Genomic DNA, 22373 nt, shown 5'->3' with positions numbered 1-22373 from the left:
ATACATGCATAATTATAAATTATGTAGATGTAGTTTAATATAAAATAATGCTTGAAATTGTGATAATTATTTATAGCAGGAAAACCAGGGGCCCCGAGCGGTCTAAAGCACTCACCATTACGGATCACTGTCATCTCACCTCTGTCTATGTGGGCTTGAATCTCCAATTTGGCCAGTGAGAGAGCTAGTAGCTTCATGTGGGTTGGTGGTTCTTTCTGGGATTTTACCAGGTTCTTCCTCCACAGTTAATACTGGCCACCATGTGTAGCCTATCCTGTTCTGAAAAATGGTGTTAAACCCTACAACAACAGGCTGACCTATGTATAATCAGTGTTGGTGTGCATATTACAATTAAACAGCAGAAGGAAAAGAGTGTAGAATTTTTAGTTTATCACCATCTGCAGGCAAAAATTCATAAGTGATGTCTAATGCCAGGTTAGATGAACTACCAATGAAAAAAGCAAAATTTGTTGCAAAGTGACAGTATATACTCTAATAAATTTGGAGTATGCGCATTTGGTTATAGCTCCCCATTTTAAGAAATTCTTAGATTTTTGTAATTACTTATTCCTAGAACACAAAAAGAACATTTCAAAAGAACTTGCAGTAATGTAAGTTAAATCCCAAGAAGTCCTAAAAGTTTTTTCCCAGATTCAAATGCATTGAGTTTAGAATTGACTCCAGTTGCATTCCAAATGAACTCCAGTTCTAAATGCGTTTATGTGTCAATAACCATGAATGTGCTAATGTACCGACAATTTTGATGTGTCACACTAATACTGTCCTAAATGTCATTATAACAATTCAGTTTTCCCAAAAATAGTGATTTACTCCAAAACTATTGAGCACTTTTGTAATTCTAGTGAATAATTTAATAAAATAACTTTTCTCAAATATTAACTAAAACTTACTCATCCTCTTAATATTGATCTTAAAATAGGAATGATTACTTATCTTTGCTTCTATAATAATCTTATATAAAAACCTATAACAATACTAGGACAAGGATGAGGGTCAACAGTTCATTTCTAGAACATTCTCAAAGTTGACAACAAACTCAAGTGAAAAACTAATGTCCAGAACACCGATGCATGTAAACATGTTTACCTCTAGTATTAATGATCTTAATATATAATTTAAGACCATAGAGATGTATTAACTATGTAACTGTTGTTTACAAAATGACATACAATTAGTCAGGAAGGCTATGAACTCAATTACTGACCAAGATCACTCACACAATAGAGATATACATAACATATAATCAAGGAGAAAAGTCAACACACAACACAAATTAAATATACATAACATCATTACAAGATTATAAAAAGAATTATTTAATGAATTTGAACCTTTCGTTTTCAGGTGTTTTAATTTTTAAAAGTTTGGCAAAATATAAATCGGCACACATGTGATACTTTTCTTTTAAACATATCATTGTATCTTGGTTAAATATTTTTTGTAAAACTTGTCTTACATAAGTTTTTGAAATTATTTGATTTCAGGCTCTCTCATTCCTGTGGAGATCCTTCGCATGGATGATAAATCTCGTCAGCTATACAAAGAAGCTCTGCAAGATGGAAAGGAGAAGGTTTATAACATCCGAGTGATGGTGGTTGGTCAGTATGGGGTCGGAAAAACAACACTAACAAAGCGCCTCCTTGGACAGCAGGTTGATTTATCCAAAAGAACAAGTACAGAGGGAATCGATGTATATAAACACTGTTGCAAAATCGCTCTGGACACTGGGGAATGGATAGCACAGCATGAAGGTAGGCCATCATTATAAACAAAATACCGGAGTTTAATGATTCAGCCTGTGCATAAGTGTATCAGTAATAATGCCCCAGTGTACAAAACATTAGCTTTGCACAGAAAGACTGGAGTTTTATAATTATGCATGTCCAAAGTGCATGTCTAATGATACACAATTCCTCATATATTGTTCAAATTCATGAATTTTATAAAGAACCTATGGGAATTTTATAATTCTACTTGTCAAGGCCCATGTGTAGTGATTCATAAATCCCCTTTTACAAATCGCCTTGTTTTACAAGATAAGACATGAGTTTTCTGATACTGCCTATTCAGAAGTGCACGATTAATGATGATAAATAATTTGTATAGTGTAAAAATTGCCATGTTTGACAAAGAAATTACAGGAGTTGTATGTTTATTCTGTCCAAAGTGTACTGATGCATAATTCCTCCTGTGATGTAGAAATCGCCAAGTTCTAAAAAGACAGGAGTTGTATGAATCTTGCATTAGAAGGTGCATGGTTTTTATGCTTAAATCTTCCTGTAGTGTACAAATTCCAAATCTTTATAAAGAAAAAAAAGATGTGTTTTATGATTCTGTCTGTCCAGAGGTATATGAGTACTAATGCATAATTCTTCCTAATGTACCAATATCAATGTTTACAAAAAAGACTGGATATGTGTTAATCTACCTGTCCAAAAGGACATGAGAAATGCTACACAAATCTCTTATAATTTGCAAATAAACCTTGGGTTTTGACTGAGGTCATTTCTTGTCCTGTGTTAGCTTTGAACTTTGATTCATCCCCAATGTTGCAGTTAATGTATAGTGTGGGGTACCACAACAATTTTCTATGTTGGTATGTCTGTATATACATCAATACTTACAACCTTATTTTGCAATTATATTATTGACCAACAATTTATTGTTCTCAGAGCGGGGCCTGACACCTATTTAATAAAACATTTATTTCTATCAATAGCTAGAATAATATTTTGCGCTGATTTATAGCAAAGTAGAGGCATTATTTACCAATTATGTTGAGAAAAATAATCTTGAGATATAAGAAAATAAAATTTCCATTGTAAAAAAAAAACATAGTGTCCACTACCACGACAAAAAATTTCTAATAGCAAATTAATTTGCTGTGTGTATGTTAACAGGGGTATAAATTGTAATCTAGATACTACATTGGGATGATAAACAGGAATAAAAATTGTAATATAGACACTGTAACTATATTGGGATGATAAACAGGGATAAAAATTGTAATATAGACACTGTAACTATATTGGGATGATAAACAGGAGTATAAATTGTAATCTAGATACTACATTGGGATGATAAACAGGGATAAAAATTGTAATCTAGATACTGTAGCTACATTGGGATGATAAATAGCAGCATAACCTGTAATCCAGATACTGTAGCTACATTGGGATGATAAATAGCAGCATAACCTGTAATCTAGATACTGTAGCTACATTGGGATGATAAATAGCGGTATAACCTATAATCTAGATACTGTAGCTACATTGGGATGATAAATAGCGGTATAACCTGTAATCTATATACTGTAGTTACATTGGGATGATAAACAGGGGTATAACTTGTAATCTAGATAATGTAGCTACATCGGGATGATGAAGAGGGTTATAAATTGTGTAATATTTCAACAGAAAACAAGTGTTCTCCTGATGCTATCTGATATTCAATGTGGACACCACTGCAGCCATATTTAATAAATAAAATTTCATTATTGCTTCTATTGCTGAGCGAAAGTCATATCAGCATGGGGCTTTTGTCTAAAGATGTACTATGGTGTCTATGTTATACTTCAGTAAAAACTGTGCTGCTCTGATATTCAATATGGCTACCATGTCAGTGTAGCCACCGGGTCAGGCCGTGTCAATATGGCCACCAGGTCAGGCTGTATTAATATGGCTACCATGTCAGTATGGCCACCTGGTCAGGCTGTATCAATATGGCTATTGTGTCAGTATGGCCACTGGGTCAGGCCGTGTCAATATGGCCACCGGGTCAGGCAGTGTCAATATGGCTACCATGTCAGTATGGCCACCGTGTCAAGCCGTGTCAATATGGCCATTGTGTCAGGCATTTATAAAATCATTATGCTATTCTAACTTAATTGAAAGTTATGTCAACATTGGGTTCTCAACAGAAGACTCTTACCTGGTAATGCTTAAGATTTGACCTGAAGTCTTATGGAAGAAAACTTGTGGAATAAAAGCAAAAGTGATGGTCATGTTTAGTTGGATCTTGGTTTTGTATTAGATCAGTGAAATTGGTCAGCAAACCAGACTAACTGTACCATAGTACCTCAGATGCCTTAAACTGCACATATGTTGTGATGCAGAACAGCTGCATGATGAAGCGCTTGTCTGTTTTAAACGGCGTCCATGAAAAGAGCAGTCAGGATCAAAAGAGACAATAAATATCTCAAACGGTTTAGTAATACAGAACAAAGCAAGATGATATTCAGATTCATGGGGGAAATAGTAGGGAGGACAAAAGTTACATTTAGTGGACATTATGTGTTGATTTGGTATTTGCCACTTGGTGGGAAGGACCATTTTACATTTAGTGGACATTATGTGTTGATATGTGTATGCCACAGGGTGGGAACGACAACAATTACATTCAGTGGACAATGTGTGTTGCTTTTAGTATGCCACAGGGTGGGAAGGACAAAAGTTACATTCAGTGGACATCATGTGTTGATTTGAGTATTCCACATGGTGGGAAGGACAAAAGTTACATTTAGTGGACATCATATGTTGATATGAGTATGCCACATGGTGGGAAGGGCAAAAGTTACATTTAGTGGACATCATGTGTTGATTTGAGTATGTCACATGGTGGGAAGGACAAAAGTTACATTTAGTGGACATCATGTGTTGATTTGAGTATGCCACATGGTGGGAAGGACAACAGTTACATTTAGTGGACATCATATGTTGATTTGAGTATTCCACATGGTGGGAAGGACAACAGTTACATTTAGTGGACATCATGTGTGGATTTGAGTATGCCACATGGTGGGAAGGACAACAGTTACATTTAGTGGACATCATATGTTGATATGAGTATGCCACATGGTGGGAAGGGCAAAAGTTACATTTAGTGGACATCATGTGTTGATTTGAGTATGCCACATGGTGGGAAGGGCAAAAGTTACATTTAGTGGACATCATGTGTTGATTTGAGTATGTCACATGGTGGGAAGAACAACAGTTACATTTAGTGGACATCATGTGTTGATTTGACTATGCCACATGGTGGGAAGAACAACAGTTACATTTAGTGGACATCATGTATTTATTTGAGTATGTCACAGGGTGGGAAGGGCAAAAGTTACATTTAGTGGACATCATGTATTTATTTGAGTATGCCACAGGGTGGGAACGACAACAATTACATTCAGTGGACAATGTGTGTTGCTTTTAGTATGCCACATGGTGGGAAGGGCAAAAGTTACATTTAGTGGACATCATGTGTTGATTTGAGTATGCCACATGGTGGGAAGGACAACAGTAACATTTAGTGGACATCATGTGTTGATTTGAGTATGCCACATGGTGGGAAGAACAACAGTTACATTTAGTGGACATCATGTGTTGATTTGAGTATGCCACATGGTGGAAAGGACAACAGTTACATTTAGTGGACATCATGTGTTGATTTGAGTATGCCACATGGTGGGAAGGACAACAGTTACATTTAGTGGACATCATGTGTTGATTTGAGTATGTCACATGGTGGGAAGAACAACAGTTACATTTAGTGGACATCATGTCACATGGTGGGAAGGACAACAGTAACATTTAGTGTACATCATGTATTGATTTGAGTACTCCATAAAGTGGGGATGATGATTACCATTGACACAATCTTGTTTTAAGGATTGTGTCAAGTTGAGAGATCTCACGAATCCATTTGACCCTGTTGGGTTTGGAACTGCCGTATTTGAAACTCTATTGGAGGAATTTAAGATTAAACATTTGGAGAAAACAAATAATGCCTTGCTGAGAAGGTTTTCATAGGATTGACAGGTCTGTATATTATGTATTCTAGGTAACCTGGATAAGCCCAATAAACTTATGGCATACCTGTATCTGTTATATGCTGTGCAACACAATCACAATAAACGTATGGCATATCTGGTATATGCTGTGCAACACAAGTCCAGTAAACGTATGGTATACCCTGTATCTGGTATATGCTGTTTAACACAAATCCAGTAAACTTATGTCATACCTGGTATCTGGTATATGCTGTGCAACACAAGTCCAGAAAGCTTATGTCATACCCTGTATCTGGTATATGCTGTGCAACACAAGTCACAAGTCCAGAAAGCTTATGTCATACCCTGTATCTGGCAATATGCTGTGCAACACAAGTCCAGTAAATTTTGTCATACCCTGTATCTGGCAATATGCTGTGCAACACAAGTCCAGTAAATATATGGCATACCCTGTATCTGGTATATGCTGTACAACACAAGTTCAGTAAACTTATGGCATACCCTGTATCTGGCAATATGCTGTGCAACACAAGTCCAGTAAACTTATGGCATACCCTGTATTTGGCAATATGCTGTGCAAAACAAGTCCAGAAAGCTAATGTCATACCTGGTATCTGGTATATGCTGCGCAACACAAGTCCAGTAAACATATAGCATACCCTGTATCTGGTATATGCTGTGCAACACAAGTCCAGTAAACTTATGGCATACGCTGTATCTGGCAATATGCTATGCAACACAATTCCAGTAAACTTACGGCATACCTGGTATCTGGTATATGCTGTGCAACACAAGCCCAATAAACTTTTGGCATACCTGGTATATGCTGTGCAACACAAGTCCAGTAAACTTATGGCATACGCTGTATCTGGTATATGCTATGCAACACAATTCCAGTAAACTTATGGCATACCTGGTATCTGGTATATGCTGTGCAACACAAGTCCAGTAAACTTATGTCATACCCTATATCTGGGACCTTTGTGGAAACTCTTTTATAGCTGATTGACAATTAACCCTTTCCTCTGCAAGTTATCAATTGGTAATGGAAACATACCAACAGTGTGCGTGTTTTGGATTTTTTACGTAGCTTTAAAAACATGTCAGTCATTTAGCTACCATGTCTGCAGTATGACTGTTTATAGCTATGTCTAGTACGGGGGCATCATGCTGTGGACATGTGGCATCGGCCATATTATCCTGACACCATTCGAACTAGTCCCACCGACTTGAAACATCAATATGTAATTAGTGTTTAAGAACACAATCAGTAAAAGTACATACTGTAAATACATTTATTGAAGATTTTAACTGCCTCTCAAACCTACTAAAATTATTGTTATTATCATACCATACTCTCATTTGCATACCTTATATAAATTAACATTTCAAAATATCTATAAAGAATTAGTAATTTTTCAGCATTTGAAAATAAATAATTTTAAAATAAAATCTTAGTAAAATTATGTAAAGTAAAGATGTATCAAAACTTTTAAACAACCTTAGTGAATAAGAGGCTATGTTGTGCAGTATCATGAAGTACTTTGATCAAATATTTGTAGTTAATGTTTTTGTGGCACAGTATCGGGAAGTACTTTGATCAAATATTTGTAGTTAATGTTTTCGTGGCACAGTATCGGGAAGTACTTTGATCAAATATTTGTAGTTAATGTTTTCGTGGCACAGTATCATGAAGTACTTTGATCAAATATTTGTAGTTAATGTTTTCTTGGCACAGTATCATATGATATGTAGAGACAATGTAAGCAAGTACTAGTTTAGGCTCGCTATTCATCTCTGTATTTGGATTTAGAACAATTATCTTTCTGTTTTTCTGAAAGATTCAGAACAGTTGTTTCGAGTTCAACGTCTCGTGAAGCTCCTGACCCATCAGATTGAAAGGCCTGAAGTCAGTAATGAGCAGAGAGGTCAAACAGAGGTTATCTATCAAAGGGAGACAATTGAAGATTTGTGTGGTCCATTCCAATATAGTGACAGTGATGATGATGATATATCATCCAGCATTTCAGAGTCATACTTGGAACAAGAAGCTGATAATACCAAGCATCAACCGGGAGAATCATCTTCAATCAAGGTGGATCAGAGTCCCCCAGCTAAGGATTCAAGTGGTGCTAACATTGAGGAGGGTGAAAGACATGTAACCAGTAAAGTTGATGCAACAATGGAATTCCTTCAGTTGGTTGTTGAGAAGGCAGACAAGCTGGAGAAGAGATTAGTAGAATATGCAGCATTGGCCATGTGGGACTTTGCAGGCCAGTATGTATTCTACACTACACACCAGACCTTTCTCACATGTCGTGCTATATACCTCTTGGTCACAGATCTTAGTCAGCACATCACAGATTTTGTGAAAGATGATGAATGCTTCTTTGATGTAGAAGGAATAAAACTGTGTAAAGTCCAAGGTAATTTCCATTTCATATGATAATGTTAATCCATTTCTAGGAAACATAAAAAACAGTCTGTGTCAAGTTCAAGAAAATGTTAATCCATTCCAGTTAACTGGTAGTAAGATTGTAGCTTACATTATTCAGTATTATATATATATTGAATGATTATTATATGTACAAGTAATGAAAAATTGCAAATTGTTTCAAGACCAGAGATCATTAAAGCATCATAACCTGAGAAAGATTTGGTTTCAAATTAGTTATCCACTTCATTTTATGCAATTCAAGCTTTCATAATTGACAAGTAGAGTCTATCATTAAGTATTAAAGACGTAGTTAAATCAGATTAAATTTAATATAATGCATTCAGACAACAAAGCCTTTGATATGAATCCACTATTAACTGAAATGTTACTAAAGAAAGAAAGATCCCTGATCCTTTCTAATGTTATTGTGTGACTTGGAGTCATACTTGCAGAGTAGAGGAATGTAAAATATAATTAAATTTGTCTTTGCTCACTTTCAGACCTGGTTGAGGTTTGTCTCAATTCAGTACATTGCTGTGCACAGTCCTCTGTAACTGGTGCAGATTCTAAATCTGATAAGGCAGTGACACCCCCAGCTGCTGACACTCGACTGACATCCCATGGAGCTAGTACCCCAGTGTCATCCTTAAATGTCGGCATCCCAGTGACTCCACCTGTGATTCTTGTTGGTACACATGTGGATAAAATACAACAGGTATATTCAGTTATTTAACATGAAACTTAATCCTTAGGTTACATACTTTGTCACCATGGCTTAATGTGTTGCCTGTAGAGGTCAGTATGCAAAAGCATACTTAGTATTTGTATATATTATCACCATGGCTTGATGTGTTGGCTGTAGAGGTCAGTATGTAATAGCATACTTAGTTCTGTTATACATTATCACCATGGCTTAATGTGTTGTCTGTAGAGGTCAGTATGCAATAGCATACTTAGTGTTTGGATACATTATCACCATGGCTTGATGTGTTGGTGTTGGCTGTAGAGGTCAGTATGCAATAGCATACTTAGTTTTTGTATACATTGTCACCATGGCTTGATGTGTTGTCTGTAGAGGTCAGTATGCAAAAGCATACTTAGTTTTTGTATACATTATCACCATGGCTTGATGTGTTGGTGTTGGCTGTAGAGGTCAGTATGCAATAGCATACTTAGTTTTTGTATACATTATCACCATGGCTTGATGTGTTGGTGTTGGCTGTAGAGGTCAGTATACAATAGCATACTTAGTGTTTGGATACATTGTCGTCATGGCTTGATGTGTTGGCTGTAGAGGTCAGTATACAATAGCATACTTAGTGTTTGGATACATTGTCATCATGGCTTGATGTGTTGGCTGTAGAGGTCAGTATACAATAGCATACTTAGTGTTTGGATACATTGTCGTCATGGCTTGATGTGTTGCCTGTAGAGGTCAGTATGCAAAAGCATACTTAGTGTTTGGATACATTGTCATCATGGCTTGATGTGTTGCCTGTAGAGGTCCGTAAACAATAGCATACTTAGTGTTTGGATACATTGTCATCATGGCTTGATGTGTTGGCTGTAGAGGTCAGTATGCAATAGCATACTTAGTGTTTGGATACATTGTCATCATGGCTTGATGTGTTGCCTGTAGAGGTCAGTATGCAATAGCATACTTAGTGTTTGGATACATTGTCATCATGGCTTGATGTGTTGGCTGTAGAGGTCAGTATGCAGTAGCATACTTAGTGTTTGGATACATTGTTAGAATTGCTTGACATGATGCCTGTAAAAGACACAAATAAATACACCACTCACATCCACAAATTGTCAAATAAATGACTGTGTCACATTTTTCTCCTTTTCTGTAACCTTGGAAGTAAGCTTTGTTGTGGTAGGTTTAAAGCCATATTTCAGCACACAATAGGCTATACATGGTGGCCAGTATTAATGGTGGAGGAAGAACCTGGGAAAACCCAGGAAAGAACCACTGTCCCACGGGAAGCTACTTGCAAATTTTCTCAGATACCCATATTAGCTGAATCTGAGACTCGAACCCACGCAGATGGGGGTGAGTTGGCAGTGATCCTTAACGGAGAGTGCTTTACACCACTCTGCCACTCGGGGCCCCTGGAAGTAAGCTCTTGTCTTGGGTTCAGTATGTGAGAAAGCTGCCAATAACTTAACAATGGGTTGGGCTGTTTCTCATCCACCAGTTATACTGGCTGTCTCGCATGAGCTTTCTTGCCTTGGGATATGGCACTGAATCCAAGATAACAGCAACAACAGCACTTAAAGTGGATATACAAGACAGTTTGGAAATACAATTGCTAGCAATTATGTAATCATGTTTGTTTGATCCCATGGGAGGGTGGATGGCATATTACTTTTGTGGTTCTCAATGTTAGTATCCACTGTGTGACTATCCATCTGCCTGTCAGATTTTCTCAGAAACTATGGAGCCAAACCGTACAAGGATTAAATATTGAAATAAGCTTGACTGAGTCTACAAGATCAAATTGCACTCTCAAAATTCATTATTCTTCACTTGGAAAAGGGATACAAAATGACAAAGACATTCAGACTTTTTATAATGTGATTATAGATAGATTTAGAATTGGACATTTGGTTAGCAAAAATTATAAAAGGTATTTACAACAATCAATATAACTTGTTAATTAAACCTTCCTTCAGACCTGTTTTGAGAATGTTTCTTTAAATACTTTAGTAGAACAACAACTACTTCACAGATTATCCTTCACCCCTAGACTAAAACGTTTTAGCTTAGAAAGCCAATTTACCTGCTCAACTATGTGGCTTGACTTAGTGAACTCCTATAATACAGGGATTGGTGTCAACTCCCTTGAATATTGATGTTACTGCTTCTGATCATGCCAAGTAGCATGCTTTCTACACAGATGGGTATTGTAATCCATACACAAATAGCATGCTTTCTACACCCAGAGGGGTATTGTAATCCATACACAAGTAGCATGTTTTCTGCACACAGAGTGGTATTTAAATCCATTATGCCAAGTAGCATGCTTTTTACACACAGAGGGGTCTTGTAATCCATTGTGCCAAGTAGCATGTTTTCTACACACAGAGGGGTATTGTAATCCATTGTGCCAAGTATCGTGCTTTTTACACACAGAGGGGTATTGTAATCCATACACAAGTAGCTTGCTTTTTACACACAGAAGGGTATTGTAATCCATACACAAGTAGCATGTTTTCTACACACAGAGGGGTATTGTAATCCATACACAAGTAGCATGTTTTCTACACACAGAGGGGTATTGTAATCCATACACAAGTAACATACTTTCTACACAAAGAGTGGTATTGTCACCATGGCTTAATGTGTTGCCTGTAGAGGTCAGTATGCAAAAGCATACTTAGTTTTTGTATACATTGTCACCATGGCTTGATGTGTTGGCTGTAGAGGTCAGTATGCAAAAGCATACTTAGTTTTTGGATACATTGTCATCATGGCTTGATGTGTTGGCTGTAGAGGTCAGTATACAATAGCATACTTAGTGTTTCGATACATTGTCACCATGGCTTAATGTGTTGCCTGTAGAGGTCAGTATGCAATAGCATACTTAGTGTTTGGATACATTATCATCATGGCTTGATGTGTTGCCTGTAGAGGTCAGTATGCAATAGCATGCTTAGTGTTTGGATACATTATCATCATGGCTTGATGTGTTGGCTGTAGAGGTCAGTATGCAATAGCATACTTAGTGTTTGGATACATTATCATCATGGCTTGATGTGTTGGCTGTAGAGGTCAGTATGCAATAGCATACTTAGTGTTTGGATACATTATCATCATGGCTTGATGTGTTGCCTGTAGAGGTCAGTATGCAATAGCATACTTAGTGTTTGGATACATTATCATCATGGCTTGATGTGTTGGCTGTAGAGGTCAGTATGCAGTAGCATACTTAGTGTTTTGGATACATTATCACAATTGCTTGACATGATGCCTGTAAAAGACACAAAAACATACACCACTCACATCCACAAATTGCCAAATAAATGACTGTGTCACATTTTTCTCCTTTTCTGTAACCTTGTAAGTAAGCTTTGTTGTTGTAGGTTTAACGCCATATTTCAGCACACAATAGGCTATACATGGCGGCAAGTATTAATGGTGGAGGAAGAACCCAGGAAAACCCAGGAAAGAACCACTGTCCCATGCGAAGCTACTGGCAAGTTTTCTCCGATACCCATATTAGCTGAATCCGAGACTCGAACCCACGCAGATGGGAGGTGAGTTGGCAGTGATCCATAATGGAGAGCGCATTACATCACTCGGCCACTCGGGACCCGTGGAAGTAAGCTCTAATCTTGGGATCAATATGTGAGAAAGCTGCCGGTAACTTAACAATGGGTTGGGCTGTTTCTCATCCACCAGTTATACTGGCTGCCTTGCATTACCTTTCTTGCTTCGGGATATGGCATTGAATCCAAGATAACAGCAACAACAGCACTTAAAATGGATATACAAGACAGTTTGGAAATACAGTTGCTAGCAATTATGTAATCATGTTTGTTCGATCCCATGGGAGGACGGATGGCATATTACTTTTGTGGTTCTCCATGTTTGTATCCACTGTGTAACTATCCATCTGTCTGTCAGATTTTCTCAGAAACTACTGAGCCAAACCGTACAAGGATTAAATATTGAATTAAGCTTGATTGAATCTACAATATCAAATTGCGCTGTCAAAATTCATTATTCTTCACTTGGAAAAGGGATACAAAATGACAAAGACATTCAGACTTTTTTGTAATGAGATTATAGATAGATTTAGAACTGGACTTTTGGTTAGCAAAAATTATAAAAGTTATTTTCAACAATCAAGGTAACTTGAATAATTAAACCTTCCTTCAGACCTGTTTTGAGAATGTTTCTTTAAATACTTTAGGAGAACAACAACTACTTCACAGATCATCCTTCACCCCTAAACTAAAACGTTTTAGCTTAGAAAGCCAATTTACCCGCTCAACTATGTGGCTGTTACTTAGTGATCTCCTATAATACAGTGATTGGTGCCAACTCCCTTGAATATTGATGTTACAGCATCTGATCATGCCAATTAGCATTCTTTCTACACAGATGGGTATTGTAATCCATACACAAGTAGCATGCTTTCTACACACAGAGGGGTATTGTAATCCATACACAAGTAGCATGCTTATTACACACAGAGGGGTACTGTAATCCATTACGCCAAGTATCATGTTTTCTACACACAGAGGGGTATTGTAATCCTTACACAAGTAGCATGTTTTCTGCACCCAGAGGGGTATTGTAATCCATTATGCCAAGTAGCATGCTTTCTACACACAGAGGGGTCTTGTAATCCGTTATGCCAAGTAGCATGTTTTCTACACACAGAGGGGTATTGTAATCCATATGCCAAGTAGCTTGCTCTTTGCACACAGAGGGGTATTGTAATCCATACATAAGTAGCATGCTGTGTACACACAGAGGGGTCTTGTAATCCATTATGCCAAGTAGCATGTTTTCTACACACAGAACGGTATTGTAATCCATATGCCAAGTATCATGTTTTCTACACACAGAGGGGTATTGTATTGATTGTAATCCATATTTTGTTAGTTTTTGACTTTAAGTTGGAGGAGTATTCTCTTCAAAGGACTTGTTGTATATTCATATCCCAGCCTCAGATCCAATTCATTTCATGTATCTTGCAACCTTGACATGTCATTTACTATATCAGCAGGTGTTGTTTTCCATATTATACATTCTTTCTCTTTTAGGACAAGCGTCAAGAAGTTGTCAGCAAGTATTTTCAGCAGATTTGCCGCATTTTGAAGGATAAGCCCAGCTTACAACACCTTGTGAGTTTTCTTGCTATTGACAATACCCAGCTTGACCCACAGTTAGAGACCTTGAAAAAACAGATTTTCCAACTGGCCTCAGGGCAGCCATATTGGGGAGAGGAATTACCTGCTAATTGGCTTCCCTTGGAAGAAGCACTCATGAAGCTTAAAGCCTCTGGCATCAAGGTACAATAAATGCAAAATCATATTCTACCAAATACTGTAATCTTTCTACCAAATTTAAGTATGTGACGTCTACTGTTTGTGTCCATGATAAGCAAGCAGGATATCCTACATGGAGAGTTCTATCAACATGAGGTTTTCACTAAGTAATATATTATGTTTAGTTGGTTCTAAATATAAGGAGTGCTGACGTGATGATCAATATGACTGCTTTAGCAGCCATCTAGAAAACCTTGTTATCGCTACTCCACTTGGATGGTTCTATGACGATATGGTTTTCACTAAATGATTTCTTAAAATTTAATTCTTTAAATTTTAGTCATATTTTTTAACATCATGTAATTGGCTGTTGAGCAGATTCAGCCACGTGAGTAGTCTAAGACCATGTTGGGCCTTTTGTTATAATTTTGTGTGTTATCATCATTACAGTTCTTATGTTATTTGTGCCTCGCTTGGCGTTCAGCATTAAGAGGTTAGTGTTAGGACTGGTCGGCCTGGTGTCAGGATAATGTGACTGGGTGGGACATCATGCTACATGTCTGCGGCATGATGCCCCAGTGCTAGACATCACTATAAACTGCCACACTGCAGACATGTTTGCGATATGACTGAAAAATTGTTAAAGCTACGTTAAAAATCAAAATCACATCACATCACTTATGTTATTTGTGATATTGTCAGAGAGAGACAGAGAGACAGAGTGAGAAAGAGACAAATAAAATGTGTTGAATGTAATTAAAACTAACGATACTAAGTCATCATGAAAAACAAAGTCATCCTGTCTTGCAAAAGATAATAAAATCACATGGGGAATTTCTCTAATGACAAACTTTAGCCATGGCAAAGCTATTTTTGTTAATTCTTTCTTGTTAGGTCATTCCACACAGTCTAGTTGAGGAACTGAATCAGGGAGGAGCTGTTCCGATCAAGACCACAGAACAACTTGAGCTGTTTCTTAGGTTTCAGCATGAGACTGGCAACATTCTCTACTTTAGGTAAAAAGAAAGTCCCTTTGGCTAAATAATTATTGTACCATTCTTGTGTATGGAAGAAAGACTGGCAACATTCTCTACTTTAGGTAAAAAGACAGTCCCTTTGGGTAAGTAATTATTTTACCAGTATTGTGTAAGGAAGAAAGACAGGCAACATTCTTTACTTTAGTTAAAAAATAGCTGATGAATTTATATAATGTACAAGTATTGCTGAGTGTAGTGTTTATAAATTTGTCCTCTAAATTATAGTTATCATTTTTAATTCGAACCCAGCATTTATTATTGCACTGATGCTAGATTTGCTTGCTTTCGAAATATTATCAACTGATTGTACGAGTGTTAATCCATAAGTTTTGGCAATTGGAAATAAGTTTGGCTGCAAGGTGGAAATTTCATGATGCTCTTAACACATCATTTCCGAATTTCCTTGACCTCTTTTTGTGTCTTAGATTTTTAAATGAAAGTTGTTTGCATAAAAATTATTTATTGCTATCATAACATCTCAAGTGGAATCAGTCCCTCATTGTATTGCAGTTAATATATGGCAGGATCTATTTATTTAAATTATTCATTGAAATTACAAAGTGCTCAGTAATACAATCAAACTAAATAACTCGTTTGGGGTTATTGTGAATTTATTTAGAGACATTTTGGATCATATCGCTGTGTTCAAGACTGTCAGCACATCATCACTGTTCCAGGCTATTGGTACTTCAGCACATTCAAGATCGGAATTCATTCATTACAGCACTGGAATTAATTGGGAATAATCCATCCTTTTAGATTTGTGATAGAAATTTTAGAACTATTTGGGATTTAATTCACATTACAGTAGTTTCTTCGTAAGGTTTCACAGTATATTATATGCAGATAAATTATTTGTTGCATTTTGCTTGTCTGGCTATCACTCTTTTCCGTTACTTTAAGAAAAGAGATGCGGGAGGTCATGGGTTCAATCCTGGCTGAGTCATACCAAAGACTTCTAAAAATGGTACTAACAGCTGCCTTGCTTGGTGCTCAGCATTTAGAAGTTAGTGTTAGGACTGGTCAGCCTGGTTTCAGGATAATGATACTTTGTGGGACATCATGCTACATGTCTTTGTCATGATGCCCCAGTGCTAGACATCACTTTAAACTGTCACACTGCAGACATCTTAGCGATATGACTGAAATATTGTTAAAATGTTAACATCCAAATCACACGCACACACACTGTTACTTTGAATCCATATAGTTGTAATAAATTCCCTTGATTACTTGAAACCAAGCTTTGTTAACATGGTGGTAGTGATGAGATTCTTATGGAATTCGATTGTCAGTATTAAAGTAAAGTTACAGCCTCTAATTTTCAAACTCACCCACTTTATTTTCTATACAATGAATAACCTCCATAATTAGTGTCCGAGTTCCACAACATTTGGTATTTTAATGGATAATGATGAGGCATTGGATGACTTCCACTGAATTTGTTATGCTAATGGATAATGATGAGGTATTGGATGATTTCCACTGAATTTGTTATGCTAATGGATAATGATGAGGCATTGGATGATTTCCACTGAATTTGTTATGCTAATGATAATGTACATGCTTTGTATGATTTCATTGCATAATAACTCTCCTGATTAGTGTCAGATATGGGCTCAGTTAGGTATGCTACTGGATAATGATGAGATCTTGGATGATTCCAACTGAATTTTGTATGGTACTGGATACAGATGAAGTCATCCCAATTTCATTGACACAGAATAACCGTGTCCACATGTCACTGTTGTTATTCAGCATCATTTAGCAGAATGATTACCACTGGTCATCAGACAGACAGCTTCACACTGAGAAATCTCATAAATTTCCTTGATTATTATTGGATTTTGACAAAATATTACAGACTGCTTGATTCATATGAGCCCAATTATCTCCCTTGATTATTATTGGCTTGTGATCAAATATTATAGACAGTTTATACTAACAAGCCCAATTAACTTGATAAATTATTATTAGAGTTTAACCATTTTTTATTTGCAGGATGGCATTGATGTGTTCAGTTAATTACAGATAGCTTGATACTGATCAATTCAATTAGCTTTCTTAATTATTATTGGATTTCAAACAAATATTGCAGCTGGCTTGATACTGATGTGTCCAATTAACTCCCTTAATTATTATTGGATTTCAAACCAAATATTGCAGGTAGCTTGATATTGATGCGACCAATTAACTCCCTTAATAATTACTGGAGAGAAACCAACTATTGATGGTGCTCTACAGTTTTGAACTTTGCATAGGGTTAGATTTATAAAGAAAAAGAATTTCCTCAGTTTTCATCACTGTTTATACTGATATTTAAAAAGAACTTGTATAAATTTGGTATTGTACAAGGAACTTTTAGTTGCCTTTATTTTGTTGTGTGATTGGTGTGTGTAATACATTTTGTCCAGAGTATACATCTTGGCCTTACTTCAGATGTGTAACTTTCTAAATACTGCTAGTTCTGCTTGGTCATTTTCCCTTCCTGGACTTCAGAGATAAATTGTAAAATACAAAGAGCTGTTAACATCTTTTATATTTATATTTTTGGTAATTCATTCATTGCTTTCAGAAGCAGGTATTGTCTAGCCTGGTCAAATTTGTTTCTCGATTTCATTTACTGATAAAGACGATGTTCATTAGACAAATTCAAGCTAAAAAATTTTAATACAAGAATGGAAATGTAAACAATTTCACCTCACCCTTGCCACTCTCTCAGAATTTCATAGCAACTTAGGTTATGCTAAAGAGAGGAACATGAAACTTGCCACATTTATTCCTGATACGTCACCAATAAGTTGTTTAGTTTGAAAGGAATGGAACAGATGAGGTTCATGGAGTATCTGCCTCATATTCCAGAGGTCGCAGGTTCGAACACTGGCCAAGTCATATTAAAGACTTATGAAAATAGTACTAATAGTTGCCCAGATCTATCGCATTAAGAGGTTAGTGTTAGGACTGGTCGGCCTGGTGTCAGGATAATGTGACTGGGTGGGACATCATGCTACATGTCTGCGGCATGATGCCCCAGTGCTAGATATCACTATAAACTGGCACATTGCAGACATCGTCGCGATATGACTGAAAAATTGTTAAAGCTACGTTAAAAATCAAAATCACATCACATGCCCAGATCTATCAACCCTTCTGATTTTGCTGTAAGTCTAACGACAACGATCCTTACAATACTGATTTAAATAATAAAAGGAAAATCTATGGAAATATAATTGTTGCAGTAAAATCTACATACTGTAGTATCATCAGTTTTCATGGGGGACCAATTTTCATGGTTTTGGTTGTTGCCCCGAACCACAAATTTAAATCACCAGCAAAAAATGAACTACGTAGGATAATGACCCCCTCACGTTTTCTTACAGTGTTTCATTCCTAGAAATTAACACAGCTGCTAGTATTTGATAATTTATGTTCAATACTGTAATCTGGTAATTCAGTATTTGCTTTTACGTGCATTTGTTTTATATCTTTTTTTAAAGCCTTGTTTTCATTAAATATTGATGGATCTTCCTGGTCTAATATGCGTGAAATTCTCAAAAAGACTCAACATTTCTCCCAGTGACGTGCCCTATTTTCCTTCAGGATTTGCCCTATTTTCATATTATTGTAAGCTGTGGTCAAACTGCACAATAGGTAAAGATTAGTCTTAAACAATCAAGAAAGCGAGCGCGACTAGTTAAAGTTAATACTTATCCATGCAACTATTTTGTGAAAACAATTGACCCCCAGACGTAACTCAAATAAACCATGTTCTACACTGTTGTTTGTTATGCAAGCACCAGCAATTGATTAGCAAATACAGGATTGCTCATTTCGTTGATCTAAAGGTACCAAAATAGCCAGCCTCATGCTGCCGACATGTGACAACTATTTTCCCCTCTTTGTATATCCGACCTTCTTCCTTTATTTTCAACTCGTAGATCATGTATTTTTGTTTACTATAAAATATGTATTCTGAATTAGTTTTTTCATGACACATTTCTGCGTCGTATGTATTTTCAGTCCATCTTTTAAGTTACCAATGGTAATTAACATTAGTATATAGGGTATAAAAATGCCAGGTGTTCACTCTTGTAAGTTTGTTTCGTGTGAATGGCACTATAGCATATGGAGTTAAACATTCATAGTGATCATTCTTGGGATTGAAATTAATTGTGGAAGATTTTATTGTTGTGGTTTATTTTATTATTTTGTATTACTGTAGAGATAAAAGCATTCATTTACGTGAATAATGTTTAAACTTGACATTCTATTTAGTGAAAAGCGAATTCTTTATAGCAAAGTAATTATTTTGTCATAACAATTATTCACAGGTGATACAACAGAACATGTAGGGCATTTCTTGTTTAGAAGAAATGAAAATCTAAGACATAATGTAATAATCGGGAGTTCTCTGCACAAATCGGAAGATGTTAATACATCGTTTGGTTGGCTTGGAGCGACCCCAACATTCTGGAGTTTTTTTCTTCCTCCCGGTGTAAAAGTTGACAGGTATGGTGTAAGGTCACTTACATCAAAGCGAACTACAACTCAGCTTTTGCGGTATTAGCATAACTTTCAAATCATTATTTTCGAAACTTTTTTATTGTATTTTGGAGATGTCATTAAATTAAAGCACAATGGTGCCCATGATTCAACTCCAAGGGATGTACTTAATACAGCGCGTAATCAAATCTACAATGTACATGCATTGGCGCCATTATGTAAATGCGTTCAGTAGCCTAATTGCGAGGGTTGAATCAAACCATGTTCATTTTGTTTGTTCATTGTGTTGGCCTACTGGGATTACATTTTAATGAGTTAGGTATTTACATTTTCAAAGCAAAGTAAAAAGGTATTTACCGGTGCACTGATATAAAATGTCCAATGCAATAATGCATAAACAAACAATAATCAAGTCAGTGTAGTGTTAAGCAACTCGCAATTGCTAAATTCGTGTCATCGTTCGATTAAATTATACACAAATCTAAATTAGGCAGAAACATTACGAAAACAAAATTAAATAAGTTACTTTCAAAACAAGTTTATACCATTTCTTTTTAATAATCATGCACGGCAACCTTGAGATAAGTATACATGTTGGTTTTTTTGTTTATTTAAATATAAGTTTGCCAAAATAAATGGATTTAGAACTTATCTCATGCATCTTGAGATGTCTCGGGGTTATAGGTCAGCTAATACACGGGTCATGCACTTTTTAGTGTTTATACCTGTTCAGTATGCAGGTCTTATACGCTAGTATTTATCATATTTAATTTCAAAAAAATGATATCCATGTTCCAATACATGTTAATAGCGATAGGAAAAAATAAGCCTCTTAAAAAAGCTTTAAGAATCAGTACTGTAGAATAAAAGGAACATTTAGATTGTTCTGAATAAAATCAAGAAGGAACACAATTATGTGTTTTGGACATCACATGACTATTTGAGTATGTCACATGGCGGGAGATATGATTGCCATCACGTGAAATGAAGAAAACAATTCCAAGAGTTTCTTCTTTTGTTGTTGTTGAGTTTAATTATAGTAGCGTTCGCACAATTGTGCATGTGCCACTTTTTTCTGACTGCACCGCAGCCTGCTAGTTGTTCCTGGGGAAGGGGATGGTGCCACCTCCCCCATGCTTTTATGGATTCAAGGAACCCTGATAGTTTGGCCTCAATCTGTGGGTCCATAAAGGTCCCTACAGTTGAATGGTTGGCTGTCATTAGTGGGAAGGAGAGCTCGGGAACGGTCCTGCTTGCTTTACATCGCCAGTTTCTTGTTGCATTTGCCTTTTTTTTTTTTTTTCAAGATTTTTTTTTTTTCGAGATTTTTTTTTTTTTTTCCTCTTCAAAATGTTCTAAAAGGAAGGGGGATGTTCTATGCTGTTTATAGAGGTTCTTGGTAGATATCATGTATGAAGAGAGATTTTCAAGATTATTATGGTATTACTAGTCGAGGTGTTTAGGGTGTGTTTCCTACGTTATGTTATTTATAAGATTTTAGATATTACCTCTTTAAGTTATTTATTAATTGATGTTTTTAGAGATTGAATGTTATTTATACTTTATTTAGCAAGAGACCGGAGTCCTAGCCGATTACACGGTTCGTTAAGGACATCTAGGACAGGAATCCTAGCTGATTACTCGGTTCGTTAAGGACATCTAGGGCATCCGATTTTGCCGTTTCCTTAGTTTTTTATAGGTGCTTCGTAAGTGAACTATTTATTAATACTTTTATAAAATTGAATGATATGTTATGGTTTTTTATGTGGTGGCTTCTACATTTGTTTAGCTAGTTACTGGGTCTTTTGGTTTTGTGGGGATAGTAATTATATTTTGTTCCTAAGTCCTGCTGAGTCTATGAATTGATTTATATTTTTATATGATGATTGTTTATTTTTATTAGTGTCCATAAGTAACTCTGGGTATGTGTGTGGTAATCCAATCTCTTTTTGGTTTTTGATAAATATTTTCCGAGCGAGTTGATATTTTGGGCATATATTGAATACGTGGTGTAGATCTTCGGTGGTGTGGCAGTTAAAGCAGTTAATGGTTGCTGGTTTGGGTCCTATAAACCTTCCAAAACTGCTTGCTAGTTTAGTTTTTCCAGTTATTATCCTGTTTATGGTTTTCTGTTCTAAATAGGTACCCTTAGGTAGCTGTATGTTCCTATCTACGTTATGTTGGGTTTCATGGTGATTTTTCCCTTTTGTGGAGGAGTTCCAAAAATCTTGCCATGTTTGGTCTATATATGTTTGTGCGAAGCTTATTGCTTCTGTAGAGCTATAGTTAAGCTTGATAGAGTTTTGATCTCCTAGTTTGGTTTTTGCAACTTTGTCTGCTGTTTCGTTGCCAGAGATTCCAATGTGCGACGGTATCCACATGAGCTCGACTAATTGATGTGCTGTGGTGATATCATCGATTAATTGGCATGCTCTGTCGAGGAATTGTTCCCTAGAGTGCGTATTGCGATTTTGGATCGATTTGATAACGCTTAGGGAATCGCTTATAATGACTGCTTTAGGTATTTGGTTGTCTTTGATCCATTGTAGTGATTCAAGTATAGCCCAGAATTCAGTGGTGTAAATGG

The 22373-nt window shown here is 36.4% G+C and overlaps 1 protein-coding gene across 2 annotated transcripts in view; it reads left to right on the top strand.

The window, feature by feature from the left end:
• LOC149772536 (uncharacterized) overlaps positions 1-22373 on the top strand; it is a 68471-nt gene that overhangs the window by 21326 nt on the left and 24772 nt on the right. For both annotated transcript variants that reach the window (XM_089947636.1, XM_089947637.1), the window contains 5 exons: positions 1506-1772; positions 7645-8229; positions 8741-8955; positions 14022-14270; positions 15141-15262. In XM_089947636.1, coding sequence (XP_089803762.1) covers positions 1506-1772; positions 7645-8229; positions 8741-8955; positions 14022-14270; positions 15141-15262 — 1438 coding nt within the window. The remainder of the gene's footprint in view (positions 1-1505; positions 1773-7644; positions 8230-8740; positions 8956-14021; positions 14271-15140; positions 15263-22373) is intronic.

This window comes from Sinohyriopsis cumingii, unplaced genomic scaffold (genome assembly GCF_028554795.1).
Source record: "Sinohyriopsis cumingii isolate HCF-2022 unplaced genomic scaffold, ASM2855479v2 utg001397l, whole genome shotgun sequence".
NCBI lineage: Eukaryota > Metazoa > Mollusca > Bivalvia > Unionida > Unionidae > Sinohyriopsis > Sinohyriopsis cumingii.
This window is presented reverse-complemented; position numbering and strand designations above follow the sequence as displayed.